We start from the raw sequence: 18,638 nt of genomic DNA, 5'->3' as shown, positions 1-18,638 counted from the left end.
GGGAAATGACAGAAACAGATGTGGTTATCCCCATACTGTGCATATTCTCTGACTTCATCAGAATCTCCATGGGGTGGACTGTCTCTGTTTTTCTGAGTTTTTATAGCCCCAAAGCCAGGTCACAACATGTCTCCAAGCTAGGCACTTCTAAGACACCTTCTTCCTTCTGCCTAGGGTGTTTGACCTGACATGCACTTCCTCCTCACCTCTGCTTGTTAAAGTTCTTCTTTTCCTTCAAAGTTGAAGTACCACCTCTTCCATGAAGTCTTCCCTGATTCCCCACCCACCACTCCCTACTATATACACATCTCATATAAAAGGGTTCTTCCTCCCTCAGATTTTTCCTACAGCTATTTTGTTTTTCTGGATCTTTCTCTCACCTTGTGTGAATCAAGGTAGAGTGTCCGTGTGTACATGCCATAGCACCCTGCCCCGCCCCCAAGATTCTAAGCTCCTTATGCACAAATATTATATATTTTTTGGTTTCTGCATTTCCCAGTGTCAGCTGGATGGTGTGATGGATAGAGTGCTAGACCTGGAGTCAGGAGGATCTGCATTCAATATAGCCTCAAACACTTACAGTATAGCCCTGGACAAATCATTTAACCAATCTGCCTCGGTTTCCTTATCTGTAAAGTGAGGATAATAATATCACCTACCTCCTAGGATTGCTATGAGGACAAAATGAACTAATATTTGTAAAGAATTTTGCAAACCTCAAAATACTATGAAAATGCTAGCTGTTATTATTAAGTCTTATACATAGTAGGTGTTTAATAAATATTGTCAGATAGACAAATTAATATATGAATAACTCCAATTGTTGATTAGATTGATTCTGCCTTACTTCTTTACTCTCTCTTGAATGAGAAAGAGGTCACACCCTAAGAGGAACTCAGAGTTGAGCTTTCTCTTTACAACCAACTTCCATTCTCAACATCTATTATCACTGGCCTATTGATTGAGCTAGCTTTTGACTTGACCTTGATGGAGAGTTCAAATAATAGCATCTTTGGGGGGTAAAGAACTCCATCTGTTTATGACGTTTATGTATGAAATAGCATTTGTGTTTTTGTTTTGTTTTGTTTTTTTAGTGAGGCAATCGGGGTTAAGTGACTGCCCAGGGTCACACAGCTAGTAAGTGTTAAGTGTCTAAGGCCGGATTTGAACTCAGGTACTCCTGACTCCAGGGCCGGTGCTCTATCCACTGCGCCACCTAGCTGCCCCCTGAAATAGCATTTGTATGAATGACTTTGGACTTATAGCCAGAAGGACCCTTAGAAGTTCCTCTAGTTGAGCTTCCTCATTTTACAGGTGAGAAAACTGAGTTTCAGTGGTAAAGTGACTTACCCAAGGTCATGCAGCTGTAATTTGAAACCTGTCAATAGAAGTCCTATGCTATTTCTATTACAACACAGGGTGGCTAAACCAGAAGTGCACTGAGTCCTGGAAAAAAATGGTTTTTTTAAAAAATATTAAGTTCTCCTTGTTGTGCTCTAGTGTCACATCCTTTTGTCCCTGACTTAAAAAGCCTTCTTTCCTCCAGCCCCTGCTGTATTCCGCAGTGAGGTGTGAAAGTTCCATTCTTACCCAGCAACCCCATCGCTCTCAAGCTGCAAACCTGGCCAGGCCACTCATCTTAAGCTAGAAAAGGAGGATAACCTGTCTTGGGCTAGCAGAGCTGAAATTTTCATTCTGGAAGAAACCAGAAAGAACCAACCTTGTTCTACCTCTAGAATTACAGACTTTTCTTGGCATTTCTTTCCCTTATAGTTTCTTCTCTGCCCAGCCTAATCCATAGAAATTGAAGAAAGCAAACTTTGTGATGCTCAGCCTTCTCTGGGCCCAGCTTCACTAGTTGGGGGTGTTTTAAAATGAGGAGCAAAATTCAGATGGGATCTTGGGTTCTCCTCTTGGTAAATATGATGTGCAGGCCTGCTGGGGGCAAGAAAAATCTCAAGGACAACCCTAAAAAGGAGGCGATTTTTATTGCCAACTTACAGATGAGGAAATTGAGGCAAACGGAGGTTAAATTACTTGCCCAGGGTCACACAGCTAGTAAATGTCTGAGGTCAGATCCAAACTGAGGTCTTCCTAATTCCAGGCCTGTACTATTTAAGAGCCCCCTAGGATGTCATAAGTGGACATGGGAATGGGAAGTGAGGGTGCATTCCAGCCACAAGTGGCAGCATACACTCAAAGGAGAAATTCAGAGAGGAGAAGGAGATGTACAGGTGACTACCTAATAAGTCCAATGTAGAGCAGGGGACAGAAAATAATACAATACAAGGCTGCAAAGTTATGGTATGCCAGATTGTGAGGGACTTTGAATGCCAAACTAAGGAATTTGGATTCACTTCCACAGGCAGCAGTGGAGTTTCAAGTAGGTATGTATCATGAATAGAGCTATGCCCAAGGAAAATTAATGCAGCAGCAAGTGCAGGATGGCTTGAAGGAGGAGGAGAAACCATAGGTGGGAAGACTGGTTAGGAGACTATTGCAATAGGACGGGTATTGTTCAATAGTGTCTGATTCTTCTCGACCCTGTTTGGGGTTGTCTTGGTGAAGATACTGGAGTGGTGTGCCATTTTCTTCTCCAGCTTTTTTTTTTTTTTTTAGTGAGGCAATTGGGGTTAAGTGACTTGCCTAGGGTCACACAGCTAGTAAGTGTTAAGTGTCTGAGGCCGGATTTGAACTCAGGTACTCCTGACTCCAGGGCCGGTGCTCTATCCACTGTGCCATCTAGCTGCCCCTCCAGCTCGTTTTACAGATGAGGAAACTGAGGCCATTTGTGTTAAATGATTTGCTCAGGGTCACACGGCTAGTAAGTGTCTGAGGTGAAATTCGAACTCAGGCCCTCCCAACTTCAGAGCCAGTGCTCTAGCCACTGTACCACCTAGCTGCCAATAAGAGAGGCAGGTGGCTCTAAAGATCTCTGTAAAGCTAGTGACAGTGAGAACGAAAAGAAAGAAGCAGATATGAGAGGTACTGAGGAAGGTAAAAAGAGAAGATATGATGTATCCTAAGGTAGTTGACAGAAAGCAGTTAATTCTGGTACCTAAAGTCCCATTTTCCAGTGCTCCGACCTGCTTTCCCTCATACCTTGTCCCCTACAGGGCAGTTTTGCTTCAGAAGGAGGGGATTGAAGAATGGAGACCACGGAGGCTCTGGTCATATCCACACATGGTGTGCTACCCTGGGGAGAAATCCAAGAATGAGTTCAGGCATTCATCTCCCCAAGCTATGAGGGAACAAGGCCTAGGGTTAGCCACACAAATGTCCAAAGACAGAGTCACCAAGGTTTAAGTGGGTTGGGGCAGGTAGGTGGACCAGTAGATAGAGCACCAGCTCTGGAGTTAGGAAGACCTGAGTTCAAAACCTCAGACACTTATTAGCTGTATGACCCTGGGCAAGTCACTTAACCCTGTTTACCACCCCCCCCAAAAAAAAAAACAACATTCCTATGTAGGAAAAGTGGCCCAGAGTTGCCCTTTACTAGAGTCAGCCAGAAGGGTTACCTGGTGTGGTAGGAGCCAGTTTGGTGGGGCCAGATTTGGACTCAGAAGATGTGATTGAATCCTGCCTCTGCAGCTTGTTATCTCTGTCACATTGAGCAAGTCACTTAACTTCCTTTGGCATCAGTTTCCTCATCTGTAAAAGATGTGGGTTAGAGCACATGAACCAGTCACATATCAAGGGTGAGGCATGACAGGTCAATGAGCAAAATCTGACACTGGTATCCTCAAAGGCCTCCAGGCCAGAGGGTGGACTTTTTTTGTTGGTCTTATGGGAGGGGATGGACAAGAGTAGCCCAGGTTGGGCAGGCAGGGAGAGGTCACAGTCTGCATTTTGGAGAACATATCCAAATAAATGAGACATTTGAGTATTTTACCTTTCCCAGTGCTAAGCAAGGACACTTTCCCATAGTAGGCGCTTCATAAATGTGAAACTGAATGAATTGCATGCTCATATCTACCCCAGTACACATACTCACACACACACACAGGGGACCTCCATGTCTTGAATTATGTCTGACAATGTTATCATCTGGAGGGTCCTCTACACTCAGGGCTGGGTTTATGTACTGGCTTGTTTTTATGTAGGTCATAAGGGTACTTGTGGGGAGACCAGAGATTCCCAAGGAAGTCTTAGGGAATCATAGGATTTTGAGATGAATGGATCCTCAGAGATCTAGTCTGCTAATATTCAAAAAGATCTGTCATCTTGATTTGGAAGTTCCCTCGAGCAACAAAAATCCTATCCCATCTGTGCCTGCCTATCCTGTGTGCCCTCTCATAGTTTCATCACTTTGGGAGCCACTCAGTGTGCTGGAAGCCTTCCTTAATATCTCCTAACATCTTGAGGATACTGATGGAGTACTCTAGCTGTCCACTTGCCATCTCATGCCCTCACAATCTGACAAGCCCCATCCATCACCTTTTTCTATCATATATTTATTTCCTTGATGACATCTTTTATATTAATGATGACAACCTTCTTCTTCTTCTTCTTCCTCCTCCTCCTCCTCTTCTTCTTCTTCAGCATTTCCCATTTGGTTACACACCATAGCCCACTCACACCACATTCACAGTCTTCAAGGAACTTTGAATCTAACGAATGTAACATGAACACAAATAAGTATAACACAAGGACAAATGTGAGATGGACAAAGGGCAAATCCAAACAAAGTGCTGGAGAAATATTTGAAGGAGAAAACATCAGACATGGGTCCCTTCTAGGTTAAGAATGTGGGGAGGAATAGCTTAGAGAAGCATACAAGCCACCAGCCTATCTCCAGAGCCCCCACTGATTTCAATAGATATATAGAGCCTTTCTCCTGCAGGAACCCCTCCTCCATGTTAAGGCCATACAAACAAAACATATTCACATGCTAACACCCTCACATAGGACAGGTTTCTCTAAGCCTTTGAATAAGCTGATTTTCTGATCAAGTATAAAAACGGGGCCCATGGAGAAAGAATGATAGACTTAAGGTTTGGATCCTGGGTATGTCATTTATTGGGGCAGCTAGGTGGTACAGTGGATAGCACACTGGGCTTGAAGTTAGGAAAACCTAAATTCAACTCTGACCTCAGACACTTATTAGTTGTGTGAACCTGGACCAGTCACTTAACCGTAGTTGCCTCAGTTTCCTCATCTGTAAAATGATCCAGAGAAGGAAATGTCCAAAAAAAAACCCTCCAGTATCTTCACCATGAAAAACTCAAAATGGGGTTACAACAACAAAAATATAATTTATTAGTTTGCAAGACCACATAGGTCATTTGAGCTAAGACTCAGTTTCTTCATTTTTAAAAATGAGGATAATAATCCTTGAAAAAACTTCTTGACAATATTGTTTTACTAGATCTGGCCTTGGAAAAATGGATTAACCTCTTCAAGCCTCCATTTCCTCAGGTCCAATGCCTCTTTCACAAGATTGCTATACTGGAAGCAATGCTAAACCTGAAATGGTTCCACCAAAAAAAAAAGTGTTATTATTTTAAAAGTCATGGCTCATTTTATCATAGCAGTTTCTGTGGTGCTAAAGAACTTCTCTCTCTTCATGTGTAAGGGCCTGAGAAGTCAGAACCAGGATGAGCGTTTGCACAACTTCCTTTGACTGCCTGCTGAATCCAGTGAGCTGCAAGACTGCAGATTATATGTGACGGTACTAGTGAAGACAGTCCTGGTCTGCCAGGCCCCAGCATCTGCCAGATCCATAAAGCTCCATCATTTACACTGCCTTTGAAGGAGACGCTTTTGTCTCTAAATCTGAACATTCCATATAAATATTTACAGGGGCTTGGGATCTTAACCAGGCTGGCCCCACATTCACCTAGCATGTGGACTGTGCAAGTATAGGTGCCCATGCACGAGGGTGTCTGTTGGCTTTGCTCAGCATGTGTGTTTCTGTCCATGTGTATTTTTAAAACTGCAAACCCTTCCTTGAGAATGCCCTTGATTAAGCAGCAAATGATTAAAACAAAATGGCTTCACCTACCCACTGCTTCATCTATAAACACTTTACTCTGGTAATTATGATATATTTACTGTAAAGTTCAATGGGAAACAGATTAAGGGTGAAAGAGTTCTTTTAAAGGATACAGAATTCCATTGATTTATTAGAAACAGGATTTACAGACTCCAAGTCGGTGGCAAGGAAACTATATTTCCAACATGTTTCTGGAAGTTTAAGCCCAGTTTCTCCATGAATTATTGAGTCAAGTGGTGATGCCACGCTTCTGCCCAGTGTCTGAAACTTAGCTGTGTGACAGATGCCCTCACTTTTCAAGGTGGCCTTATTTTGCTTTTAAACGGTATCTCATTGCAATCCCTTTACTCATACCCAGAGCAGAGCAAGCACACTGTAAACCATCCCACCAGGAAAATGGTTTGGGGGTTTTGTTGTGTTTTTTATCTTTTGGGGGTTGACTTTGTTTTCTTCTGTTTTGTTTAAATTGGCAAGTGAAGGGACAGACACGAATTAGGGGTTGGGTCAAAATTACCTCTGAAGTGGTCCAGAGAGATGGAATTTTCTCTTTTGGCATCAAGATCAGGCAGCTTTTCTGCACTGATTTTTTCTCAGTAGGATTTTCAGGCAGTTTCACTGAAGGGCTTGCTGTCCTTACCCTAAGAGTCTGCACATGGGAGCAGTTTCATGATTTCCCTCCACTCCAGGCAATGATGGATGAGAAAACACACAACAGAAGTCAGTTTGTTAACTGTAACAGAAAGGCAGCATGGTATAGTGGATAGAGGTCAGGACTGCAAGTGGGGAAGCCCAGGGTCCCGCCTGCTATGCACACTAGCTATGTGACCACAGACAAGTCATTTCACTTCTCAGTGACTCAGGCAAATGCTCTAAGATTATTAAGTTAGAGAGGAAACATGAAGATAGCCTGCTAGACTTGGAGTTAGGAAGTCCTAGGTCCAAATCTCTTATCAGACACAATAACAGTGTGACCCTGGGCCAGTAACTTCAGTTCTCTGCACCACATCTATACAATTCAAGAGTTGGGTTTTACAAGATGCATTTCAGCTTTAAATCTATGATTCTATGAAGTAACAGTACATTTACCAGATCAGAGTCTAGGGAAATCGAGGAGAAAAACTGATGAAATCCCAGGTCCAGGAAAAAAAAATAACAAACACAGTCATGAGGTCCTTTCGTTAGGACTGAGCATTGTGTATGCTACAAAACTGAGATCTTAGACTTCAGGAAGGAAGGAAGATATTAGATCTTCAGGTTTAGCAACCTTTGTTTACAAGTGATAACCACTCCAAGTAAGAAAATAGGGGAGTGATAGGGGAAGAAAAATCAGTGCTTGATGAGAACCTCCCCCAGATTTTTTTTTTTTTATTTTTTGCAGGGCAACGGGGTTAACTGACTTGCCCAGGGTCACAAAGCTAGTAACATCGAGAGAGCGTCAAATGCCTGAGGTCGGATTTGAACTCAGGTCCTCCTGAATCCAGGGCCAGTGCTTTATCCACTGCGCCACCTAGCGCCACCTAGCTCCCCCCCACCCCATCCCCAGATTTTTAAAAGAGCATTCTATTTCACCAGTTCTTAAGATTCCAGGAAAACAATGAAGCACACCCTTAACCCCACCCTACCCCCTTGCCCTGAGTGCCATCCATGAAGGTTACCGACCCCAGGCTTCAGTTTGGTTTTGAGGAAAACGAAGCTTCTTATCCCTTTGGCAGTGAAATGATCACAAAACTGCAGATGCTGGGGTGAGCTTGCTCCTTTCACAAACAAAGCTGAAGAGACGGCTTGCATCTCCCTCTAGCAATACTTCAGCGGGAAGCCTCTTCTTCCTGACTGTTACTCAGAATCAAGGGACTGCTGCATGTGAAGAGCCATCTCCCTTAGACATAAGACCAGAAAGAGAGTCAGGTCATGGTGACACAGTCATGAAGGTGAGAGAACAAAAACCCAAGGTGGTCTCATGATAAGCACTGTGTATATATGAACGGAAAGGGAAGCCTGGAAGGATTCAGAGGGCATTTAGCCACTGACCTCATTGGCCACCAGTCCTTTGTGAGGTCTCATAGCCCTAAGACTTCCAGTCCTGAAGTGCCCTTCACTTCAGGGATATGACAAGAAAGACAGAAAGATTTAAGAAGTTCTTAATTGATTAAGCACTGGTCAGGAGAAAAATAAGACACAAAAAGTAAGCAGATGGGGTAAGAGGCCAGTTTTAAACCAGGAAGAAGTGAATGAAGCTATGAACGAAGAATAAAGATTCAGACACTCTGCTCCTATCTTGATTTCTTGATCCTTGACCCTCATGCCAAAGGGTATCATCGTTTTTGTAAATGACAATGAAACAAACAATTTTTGATGGTCAGCCATTTTACACTTAAGTGACTACATTTAATGACTGGGCAGACACATCTCAAATTGAGTCTTGTCTCAGAACAAATGCTGATGATTAAATTCAATGTTTATATTCTCAGATATTTAATTTCTTTCAATGAAGGCAGATAGCACGGACTTCCTCATCCAAATAAATGAAAGATATCACATGTAGCAAGAGGAAATAGACAGTAGGAGCCTCTGCCTTTATAAACAAACAGGGACACATTCCAGAGGATGTAAGGATCCCTCTTCCTTTAGAAAGCACCCCAGCATTAGCCAACCAACCCTGAACTTCCTTCCCTGGCTATGGAAAACCTCTTACAAGGAAGCCCAAGATTCTTGGTGGGAGGAATCACAGATCTTGCCAGCTGTCGCTCAAAAAGCCTGCCAAATGGCCTGAGAAAGGCCTATGGGGCCTTGGTTTGGGATGGGGGAGTTTACAAGATCGAGTTCCTTCCATGTCTAAATGTCTAGAGAAGACGAATGTGTCTAGAAACAGCTAAACGACGGCAGTTCTCTGTCCCGGCCCAGTGTGCCTGGGAGATTTGCAGAGGCCCATTCTCCGTTAAGGCTAGGGGTTGAAGTAGCATTTCCAGGAGGAAAATTGAACCGTTTGGGTTCGTTATGTAAGAAAGGAAGCATTAAGTACACACCTCTCTGAGTCCAGAGGTTGGATCCTGTGAACGCTGCAGTGCTCAGGTTGGTGCAATAAGGTCCGCACCCCCCCTTTAAAAAACAAAAAATGTTTTACGTGTAGCCTACATGGTCTGAATTAGATTTACTTCCCTCAAAACAAAGATCCTTTTAAATAGGGTGGAAGTGGTTCAGTTGCAGTGATGGGGGCTTTTTGATGTTGGGGGTTGCGGGAGGGGAGCCTGTCTTTGTTTTCTTAAGTGCTGTTTATTTAAAATGTCCCATCTCCATTCAAAGGGAATAAACCTGTTTTCCAAACCACAGCCTTATCTAGCTTCTCCGATGGGCATAATCTGCAAAGCACTGGAGCTTGGAAACTGAGGAGCGCCGGGTTACCCAAGACCGGCATCGGCATTGCTTTCCTGAGTTTCTTTTGCACCCAGAAAAACTCAGGCTGTTTTACGGCTCCGCAGATCTGCCAGCCAGTGTCCTTGGGTTTCCAGTAAGACTCCTCAACCAAGCTGCCCTTCGGCAGGAAGCGTGGGAGCTTGAGCGGGGCTCGGCTCCAGGATGCAGCCGGCCGGCCGAGGCGCGTTCCCGGGGCCCAAAGCTCGCCTCCTATGCGCTCGTCTCGGCTCAGCTCCGCCCAGCCCCGAGCCTTTCTCCTCTCCGAAAGCTGACACCCATGGCCCTCAGCAACGCTTGTGACCTTGTACTGTCAGGCTCCGACACTGACTAGTTTGCTGGAGCAAGACGGGCTCTGGGCCAATTAAAAGAATGAAAACCCTCAGCAGCTGCGAAGAGTTAGTTAGAAAGACAGGGTTCAGCGGAAAAGCCTCAGCGCCTCTCCCCGCTCCAGGACGGAGCTTTCGGTGCCACCAACTCGGGGCAGGCGGGCTAGGGAGCAGGGCACTGGCGCTCCTGACACTGGTAGCACGCGGGGCTCCCCACTCTCGTCTTTCATTTATTCTTCCTCGTATTAAACTTACACAATCATTCTACCGACCCCGCTGGAAAGCGAGAAAAGGGAGAGGAGAAACGAGGGCCAGAAAAAAAAAGAAAAGAAAAAGAACGTAAAAGGGGGCAGTGAGGTGAGAGGATTGGGGAGCTAGGGGAAAGGAGACGGAGTAAATAGAGAAGGAAAGAAGACGGGAAAGGAGAGAGGGAGGGAGGGAGGAAGGAAGGAAGGAAGGAAGGAAGGAAGGAAGGAAGGAAGGAAGGAAGGAAGGAAGGAAGGAAGGAAGGAAGAAGGTAGGAAGGAAGGAAGGAAGGAAGGAAGGAAGGAAGGAAAGAGAAAAAAAGGACGGAAGGAGAAAAGAAAAACGAAGGAAGGAGAAAAGAAAAAGGAAGAAAGGGAGGAAAGAAGGAAGGAGAAAGGAAAAAGAAAGAAAAACAAAGAAAAGAAAGCAAGCCCTGGAGTTAAAGTAACCCTTTGAGGGTGCAGATCACTCCCTAGCTTCTCGGTCTTTGCCTGGTGCTCGGGTTCGCAAACCCGACACAGCAGATTCTGTAATACCGAAAGATCAAAGAACAACAGGGGGTTTTTCCTCCTAGGAAGATAGCTTCCCCAGGGCTCTCACCCGCTACCTCCGCCCCACAATGGTTTCCTAGTTAGTTCTCTCCAGTTCCTCGCAGAACCCAGCGCCCAACTTGCTCTTCTTGTCTTAAAAGAGAACTAGCCCCTAATGACAAAGAAGTAAGCATGAACAAATTGGAGTGGCGATTAAAAAAAAAAACAGATCGGATTTGAAAAGCCTTTCAGGCGAGGGAGTGATCTCTCTGCTGGCTCCTAGTTCTACACTGGACCGGGGCGGGGCAGGAGCAGGAGGGGCAGCAGCGTCTGGGGCAGAATTGTAGGAGTGAGGCCAGCGCCGCCGAATCTGCAGAAGCTGTTAAACTGAAGAGGAACAGGGAATCAACCAATTGGAGAGAGTGCTAGAGGCCGGCATAGGGGAGACCTTTTACCAGGAAAAGGGAGCTGGGGTGGCGGGAGTGACAAGATCTCTTCTCCGGACCAAAGTTTGCACCGCAGAGAAACCTTTTCGAGTTGGCAAGAGAGTGTGTATGTGTCTGTGTGTGCCCGCGTCTCAGCGTGTCCCTGGAATGGGGAGCAGAACGGGGGAGGAGGGGGCTTAGAAATCCAGGATCTATTACTTCCTCCAAAGTAACCTGGAGAGGAGGATGACAAGCAATGATACCCCTTTAGAATCGTCTTAGGTCTTTCTCCAGGGCTGCTGGGCCCAATCCAGAAGGGCAGAGGCAAACAAATTTCTTATGTTTTATCTTACTTCTAGCTCCCGCTTAAAAGATCTTCCTAAATCTTTAAGTCCTTGCCTTTTGAGGAAGATTATTAGTGTAAATGTGTGCCTGTGTAAGTACAAGCATGTGTCATAAGTGATTATTATTATACATAGATGGTGAAAGAGAGAATACCTGTTTTGTTCAAGAATTGCAAGCACACATATAATTTTTTATAAATAAGTTTATTTTGGAGGCAAAATAAATAGTTTGGTGGGTTAGTAAAGGAAGTGCCAAGTGATTGAAAACCAACCTACCAATTCCTAAAAGAACACTCCCTTTTCACCGAAACACCACTACCCCAGGGGCTCTAGGGAAACAGATTCGGGTGCCTACAGAGTCAGCTTAGGTCCAGGCCCCAGGGGTAAAAGAAGGCCCAAATTAAGAAAGTTGTTTTGGAGTCCCAGCCATCTATCATCCCACTTATTCTTATGTCAACAGCCTTATGAATCAGTAATGAACTGGAGACAAAGTTAACCATGAGGGATTTCATTCAGGGCTCCTCGACCAAAATGGAGGGAATGGTTAATGCCTTACTGAGAGGAGCCAGGTACAGGTGAGAGAAACCTACCTCCTCCAAGGAGGAACCAGTGCCTCCGTGCAACTTTCTCCTCTCTCAGGAATATCTGTTCTGGCCAAATGATAGGAGGAAGGGTAAGAGAAATTCCAACTCTACCGAAATCTCTGGAGTCACTTACCAACATAAAGGCATATACACTTCAACCTGTGCTCACACAAATACAACTAGTTGGGTAAGGAATTCCAGGATTAGTATCCACAGCCAAGTTTAGCCAAAGTCATCCTTGTGGATCTATAGTGCTGTTTTGTTTTTGAAAAAATTAAAATCCTCCCCATCTTGACACAATAATTCAGGTGTGGACACTTACCCTTGGTGTTCCCTTAGTTCATTCTCCAATCCTTAGTCTACAAAATAACCTACTCTATTTCTCATTTCTAAACAGTGAACTAGGCAGGGGCTACTTGATCCCTCTATTCAAAGCTTCTGCCAAGCTCTCTTCACTTATTTTTCACAGCTGGATTGGCTTCTGCTACCTTCCCAAACTGCTTCCTTGGATACAGAGAGTAAACCTCCAAGGCCTGGGAATCTGGAAGGTTAGGGGCTATGATCCTAAACTCTAAGCAACTGGAGGGACAGGAAGGGTTGGGGGGTAGTGATTGGGAAGGGACTCCCATAGAAATGGGGGGTATGGGGGACTGGGTGGGTAAGAGCTGGGGTGACTGAGATGAGTTACTAGAGTGTTGGAAGGCCTGGAGACTGGATTCTGGAGGATTAAGGGTAAAAAGACTGGGAACTAGGATGCCAAATGAGGCAAGGTGGTCCCCTATTTCAGTAGGCAGGGAATCCCCCAGCCTGCTGTGTGAGCCACTTTCAGCTTTTATTTTGGTGGGGTTGCTGGGCTTGTTTTAGTCATTCTTTGCTTTGGCCACGGAAACCAATGGTACCTGTGTATTTAGCTCTCTTACCAATGCACTCAATTCTTCCCAATGAGTGTCCAGCCCTGAAGACTGCTGCAGGAAGTTGCCAGTGGTACGTGGTCCCAGATTTCCAGGGAACCGGGTAAGAGTAGTTGGTGGCTAATTCCAGACTGTTTTCACACAAGAGGTTTTCTGGGTTGAATCGGGATTTTTTAAAATGTCCTACACACTACTCTTCCTCCTTTCACTATCCACTGAAGGTCTTAGGCAGGATTGGACTTGGATCCAACTGAGTGGGAGTTGGGGGAGCAGAAGTAGTATGAAGAATGCTTCGAGAAACTCAGAGCCTCAACCTTCCACTGGATTGAATTGTTGAATTAGCTGCAGTGATATATTCTGGGCATGCAAGAGGGGACATTAATATGCAGCAGCAGTTCCCACAAACAATATTCCTCTCAGCTTTCTGTGGCCCTAGCATCCACCCATCCCCGGGCCAAGAAAGAGGAGATACAGAAAAATAATGCTTCCCAGACTTCAGACTGGCCACAACCTCTTCCTAAGGAGACACCCTCTACCCTCTGCTTACAAGCAGGGACACTGGGCCTTCAGGAGGTACTGTCTCCAGTTCAGTCAGAGGTTCCAAGGGTACAGAAACCTGGGTCTATTTCTGGGGTTTCTACCCTTCTTTTTACATCTTTGGGTTGAGATGAGGGGAAACAGAAGGCCTACAGAGAAGAGGTGTGGGTCATAGTATGATTTGTTTTCTGTTCTTTTTATACTGGGATCAGATGGATTTTTCTCTCAGCTGTTAATATGGGGGTTCTCCAAAGGCCTACACTTGCTGCCTCCAAGCAGGGCTGGGGACTTCTTCACCCAGCCTGTTTTCAGTCTCAGGGATAGAAGGGTTCGATTATATTTAGGCCTTAAGAGTACTCTACCAGTTCGCACCTCCAAGTGGGAATAGTATGACAGAGGCTTGGAGCAGGGGCCCAGGGCCCAGAGTGCAGCTGTGATCCCGGCAAGGCAGGGCAGGAACTGCTTGACAGGCCGACCCCTAGCTCAGGGGAAACCTGCATCGAAGTCTGAGTTGTAGCAAAGAGGCCACCAGCCAGGGTCAGTTTCTGAAGGCAGGAGGTACAAGCCTCTCAGCAACCCTGGTGGGAAGTGTTGCAGTTTCCTGGCCCTAGTTTGAAATACCCATACTAAAGTAGGGTGGCCGTAAAAAGGGTTGGAGTTTGTAGGCGAGTCATTCCTTCCCTCCATCCTTGACCCAGGTGGAGAGCTGCCACTCAGGTCACTGGACAGGATGGGTTTATCTTGCATAGTACTTTGGCGATGGTGGCCTCAGTATCAATAGCTCCTCATAGCCAGGGGAAAGGATAGAACGTGCAAGGTGCTGAAATGTACTTCCCTGTCATTTGAGTTAGCTCTCTGATCGTCCAGCACCCCCTCACTCTCCACTCTCTGGGGCTACCTTTACCATTCAGTCAGCTGTGAAATGGCTCAGCCAGAAACCCAGACTTGAGTTCACCTTGGAAAAAGCCAACTCTCTGGTTATGTGTTCCCAGTCCCCGGTTGGGGGCTGGGGGGGGTGAGGAATGTTTTCAGTTTGGGGTGTCCAGAGTGTTCCTGGGACAGAGACCAGATGTCTGAGATCCTGGTGACTAGCTTAAGCTGTGGTGGCAAAAATTGATCAAAGGAACAACTTTTCAAACTTGTTCCTCAAATGGATCAGGGCTGCCCTGTGTAGAGAGTTAAGGGAAGAGATTCGGGGAAACAGGAAAGGACAAGTGTGGGGCATGAGCATCTCACTTAGATATTTTTGCAGTGTGTTGGTTTGGGGTTTCCCCCCCAAAAATCAAGAAGGGATGGTATGTGAGAAATTGTTTCCCCTCTTAACAGAAGTTGTTGCTGCAACTTTGCAAGGGGCAAGAAAAGACGCAGGAGAACCAAGTTCTCAAAATAAATGCCATTTCAATGATTTTAATAAGCAAAATAGGAAACAATTTTAATAACAAAAAAACAGAACCAGTCTGAATAAAACTACAATTGACCTAGGTTTTAATATTTTTCATAGCATAAGCAGGATTTGAAATTGATCCCTTATTTTACATGAATAAAAGCAATTTTTCGCTGCTGCAGTTTGATTTCAACACAGGTTGAATCAGTAAAAAACCAAAGATCGTTTCTGACTGCCATGACTAATACCCACGATATTTTAAAACTGCAAGCACCATGCTGTTCATACAATCCTGATATTACTGTTAATTTTATAAACTAATACAAACTTAAAATGCATCCGGCCAGCAGTGCCAGCGTATTCTAAAGAGAAATAAAAAATACGTTTTCATTTTGGTATTTTTGTCAGTGCAACTTAAATCCTTTTACTGACCTGCAGGAAAAAAAAAGTAATAAAAACACCCAGAGACGCCTTATGACTATTGTACAACTGAGAAGAAGCTCACTTGCTGCCCGAGCAAAGAAAGAAACAGAGAACATGTTTCACCAAAAAACGCACTTAAAAGTTGCGATCTTTTTCACCAACGTTTTCGTTTCCAATATATTCAGAGTGTGTCCCCTTCCGTGGCCACAGGCTAAACCCAAATAAAGGTCAGAGCGGGACAGATCGCCTTTTACAGGCGACCCTAAACTAACCCCAGGAAGGGAGCATCCTGGGCTTTACTCCTACTGAATTGTGCCTGGATTTTTACCCGGGGAAGGTGGGGGGGTGGTAGAAGGAGAGAGAGAGAGAGAGAGAGAGAGAGAGAGAGAGAGAGAGAGAGAGAGAGAGAGAGAGAGAGAGAGAGAGAGAGAGAGAGAGAGAGAGAGAAGAGGTTTTGGTTACAATGGAGAAGCGTACAAGACAATCATTGCAGATCTTTTTCCCCCTCCCTTCTGTTTCCTGAGTGTATAACAATTCAGATATAAAGAGGTGAAAAGAAAATGTCCAATGACTATGTTAAACTATCCTTCTCCCTTCTCCGGGCTGCTGTGCACTCCAGGCAGACACTCGCTGTCTCTACCTCTTTAAATTCTGGAGCCGCCGGAATCCATTGCCAAGGGATAGCTCTCCCTCCGCCGCCACCCCCTTCCCCGGTTTGTTTCCCTCTGTGACCTCGAGCAGTTCTCAGTCCCCAACAAAGAAAAACCAAAATGAAAACTATGGGGGGGTGGGGGGGGTAGGGGTATAGAAGGAAAATACAACTCCAAAGTGCGCCCCAATATTAAAAAAAAAAGTTTGCTTCTTGAATGCAGATGCAAATGCCCCGTAACCTTTATTTTCTTACTTAAAAAAAAAATAAAAAAACCAAACCCCAGACACAGCCTGCAGCCTGCTGAGCCGCCTCTGTGCGGTTTCCTGGGGGCAGATACTTTACAAGCTAACAACCAGAACAGAAAAGATCACTGCCCGCCCAGCAGTCCAAGGGTTAGAACTGCGACACCTCTACCCAGAGAAAACAAACCAAAAGCGATGATCCGTGATCAACAACATAGCTAACGTTAAACAGGAAAATGGTACAAATAGAAGTTATTACCATACCTGTCCCAGCATGCAGGATTAATATTTTTGATGCAGATTTCGTGTTTTTTTTTTCTATATAATCAAGCAGGCAAAACTTATGATATTTCGCATTGACCGTCCCATTTGAGTCCTCGGTCACTGTACTCAAAGGAGGCATTATATGAACACGCTTACACATACTGTCTCTCTCCCCTCCTCTTGTATTTTCCATCCTGAGCAGCAGGTTAAGTCCTGCGCGAGGCGCTGGCTGCTCATTCGCAAGGTCCTTCCTTTCTTTCCTCGCCAGCGGTCGGGCTCTTAGGGATGGCTTGGTCAATGTCCCTTCTCTCAGTCCACAGAGTTCAGGAAGCAAGCGACTTATAAACCGCTTTCCTCACCACCTCGTCCTGTGCCTCTCTCCCTAAGGCCGTGAGGCTCCTTCCTACCTTCTGAAAAGTTGAGCTCGGTGCCTCCCCTCCCTACTTTTCCATTGCGAGTCTAGGAAGGCTGGAGAGAGCACGCTGCTCCACCCAAGGGTTCCTTTTCACTCAACTTTTTCATCTTCACTCCCCCCTCCCCTTTCCTGTTTCTCTATTCCAGCAGGAGGATGGATGGAGATGTCAGAGATGGGAAAGGGGTGGGGAGGGGGATGGGGCAGGGGGTTCGCACTCACATGAAGAACTCTGGAGAGGAGGGGTTGTCGCTAGTGGAGCCGGCCTCCCTGAAGCCATTGCTGGCAAGTTTCTCGCATTTCAGCTTGTAAGCATCTCTCTCGCGGGCCAGCCGGGACACCTCCTGCTTGAGCTGTTCCACCTGCTGGATGAGTTGGGTCTTCTCGTTTTCCAGGTGGTGTTTCTGCTGGACTCGTTTATACCTGCAGGACTGGGCGTAGCCCCTGTTCTTCAAGGTCCTTCTCTTCTGCTTGAGACGGATCACCTCGTCCTTGGTGAAGCCCCGCAGGTGCCGGTTCAGCTCCCTTACCGACATGGACACCAGCTGGTCGTCGGAGAAGCGGTCTTCCACGCTGCTAGAGGCTGGGTGCGCCGCCGGGTGGTTATTGGGCAGCTGCTGGGACGAAGTGGAGGAGGTCGACGGGGTGGGAGACGCTTGGTGGTGATGATGATGGTGGTGGGGGTGCCCTCCGTTGGCCAGGTCTTCGTGGCTGACTCCAGGGTATTGGTGGTGGTGGTGCTGATGTTGGTGATGGTGATGGTGGTGGGCCCGGAAGTTCTCGAAGCCCTGCAGCTGCTGGGGGACCTGGTGGGAGCCAATCAGAGCCTCCACCGCATCCTCGGGGTCAGGTGAGAGCCTCCGGGTTCATCTGCTGGTAGCTGTTGGCCATCCAGTACAGGTCTTCCAGGTGCGTCTTCTGCTCGGTGGGGCTGAAGCTGGGCGACGAGGGCACCGAGCTGCAAGGAGTGCTGATGGGGGTGGACGATACCGACCCCGCAGGCTGCAGGCGAGTGCAGTGACGTCCAGGACGCTCAGCCCGGCTTAGGGGCTCCTTTTTAACATCGAACTTCATGAGGTCGAAGTCATTCACGTACTCCATGGCCAGCGGGCTAAGTGGGCAGCTCTGGGCCGATGCTCAGCTCTCCAGCCATCTCGGTCGCCGGCGACTCTACCGACTGCAGCTCACTCCAGGCTCGGCGCCTCCACTCTCGCCCGCAGAGAAACTTTCAGCTCCTGCCCCGGAGCGGCAGAGGAAGAAGCTGGGGAGAGGGAGAGAAGGAGGGAGGGGGCGGGGGCGCTGCAGTGCAATGTGGGGAGCGGCGGCTGCGGCAGCCCCGGCCCCGCCGGCACGGCAGGGCAGCAGCGGAACAGCAGTTTGGGGGCGGAGAGGGGGGGCTGTTTGCCTTTTGCAAAGTCTTTGTCTGTCGGACGATGAAGCTCTCGCTCGCGCTCGCTGGCTCGCTCGCTCCCGGCTTGCTCGCAGGGTATTTGCAAAGTCCTGATTCTCCCCACCCCGTCACCACCTCTTTTCCCTGCCTTGCGAAGAAGGCTGCAAAGGGGCGGCAGCTATTGCAACTTTGTCGGGGCCCGAGAGCGGCCGAGGAGTTGGGAGGTGGGGGTGGCTGTGGCAGAAAGAAAGAGGAGAGAAGGAGGAGGAGGAGAGAAAAAGGAGGAGGAGAAGGAGGGGGAGAAAAGCCGATCTCGAGTAGCTGCTTTCAGCCCCAGTTGTGCAGCTGTGATTTGCAAAGCCTCCCCCTCTGCCTTATATCCCTTTCCTGATGTCACCCGCCGGCCAATGGCTGAGCGGCAGCCGGGGGCTGCGGGGGAGGGGCCCAGAGTAATGTGACAGCTCTCACGTCAGCTGACTCGCAGCTGGAGAATCAGACTAGGCAGGGACTCCAAACTAGAGTCTCTCTCTCTCTCTCTCTCTCTCTCTCTCTCTCTCTCCTC

At 46.8% G+C, this 18,638-nt stretch overlaps 1 protein-coding gene across 1 annotated transcript; it reads right to left on the bottom strand.

Annotated features, from left to right (window-relative positions):
- Nucleotides 1–16,014: 16,014 nt before the first annotated feature.
- Nucleotides 16,015–18,410, bottom strand: MAFB (MAF bZIP transcription factor B). Its single transcript, XM_043989704.1, is given in 3 exon segments — nucleotides 16,015–17,535; nucleotides 17,537–17,799; nucleotides 17,801–18,410. Coding segments are annotated over 3 exon segments (933 nt in total). The 5' UTR covers nucleotides 17,840–18,410; the 3' UTR covers nucleotides 16,015–16,904.
- Nucleotides 18,411–18,638: the final 228 nt, after the last annotated feature.

The sequence above is a fragment of the Dromiciops gliroides genome, chromosome 2, assembly GCF_019393635.1.
Source record: "Dromiciops gliroides isolate mDroGli1 chromosome 2, mDroGli1.pri, whole genome shotgun sequence".
Lineage (NCBI taxonomy): Eukaryota > Metazoa > Chordata > Mammalia > Microbiotheria > Microbiotheriidae > Dromiciops > Dromiciops gliroides.
The sequence above is the reverse complement of the archived record's forward strand: the minus strand, read 5'-3'. Positions and strand labels throughout refer to the sequence as shown.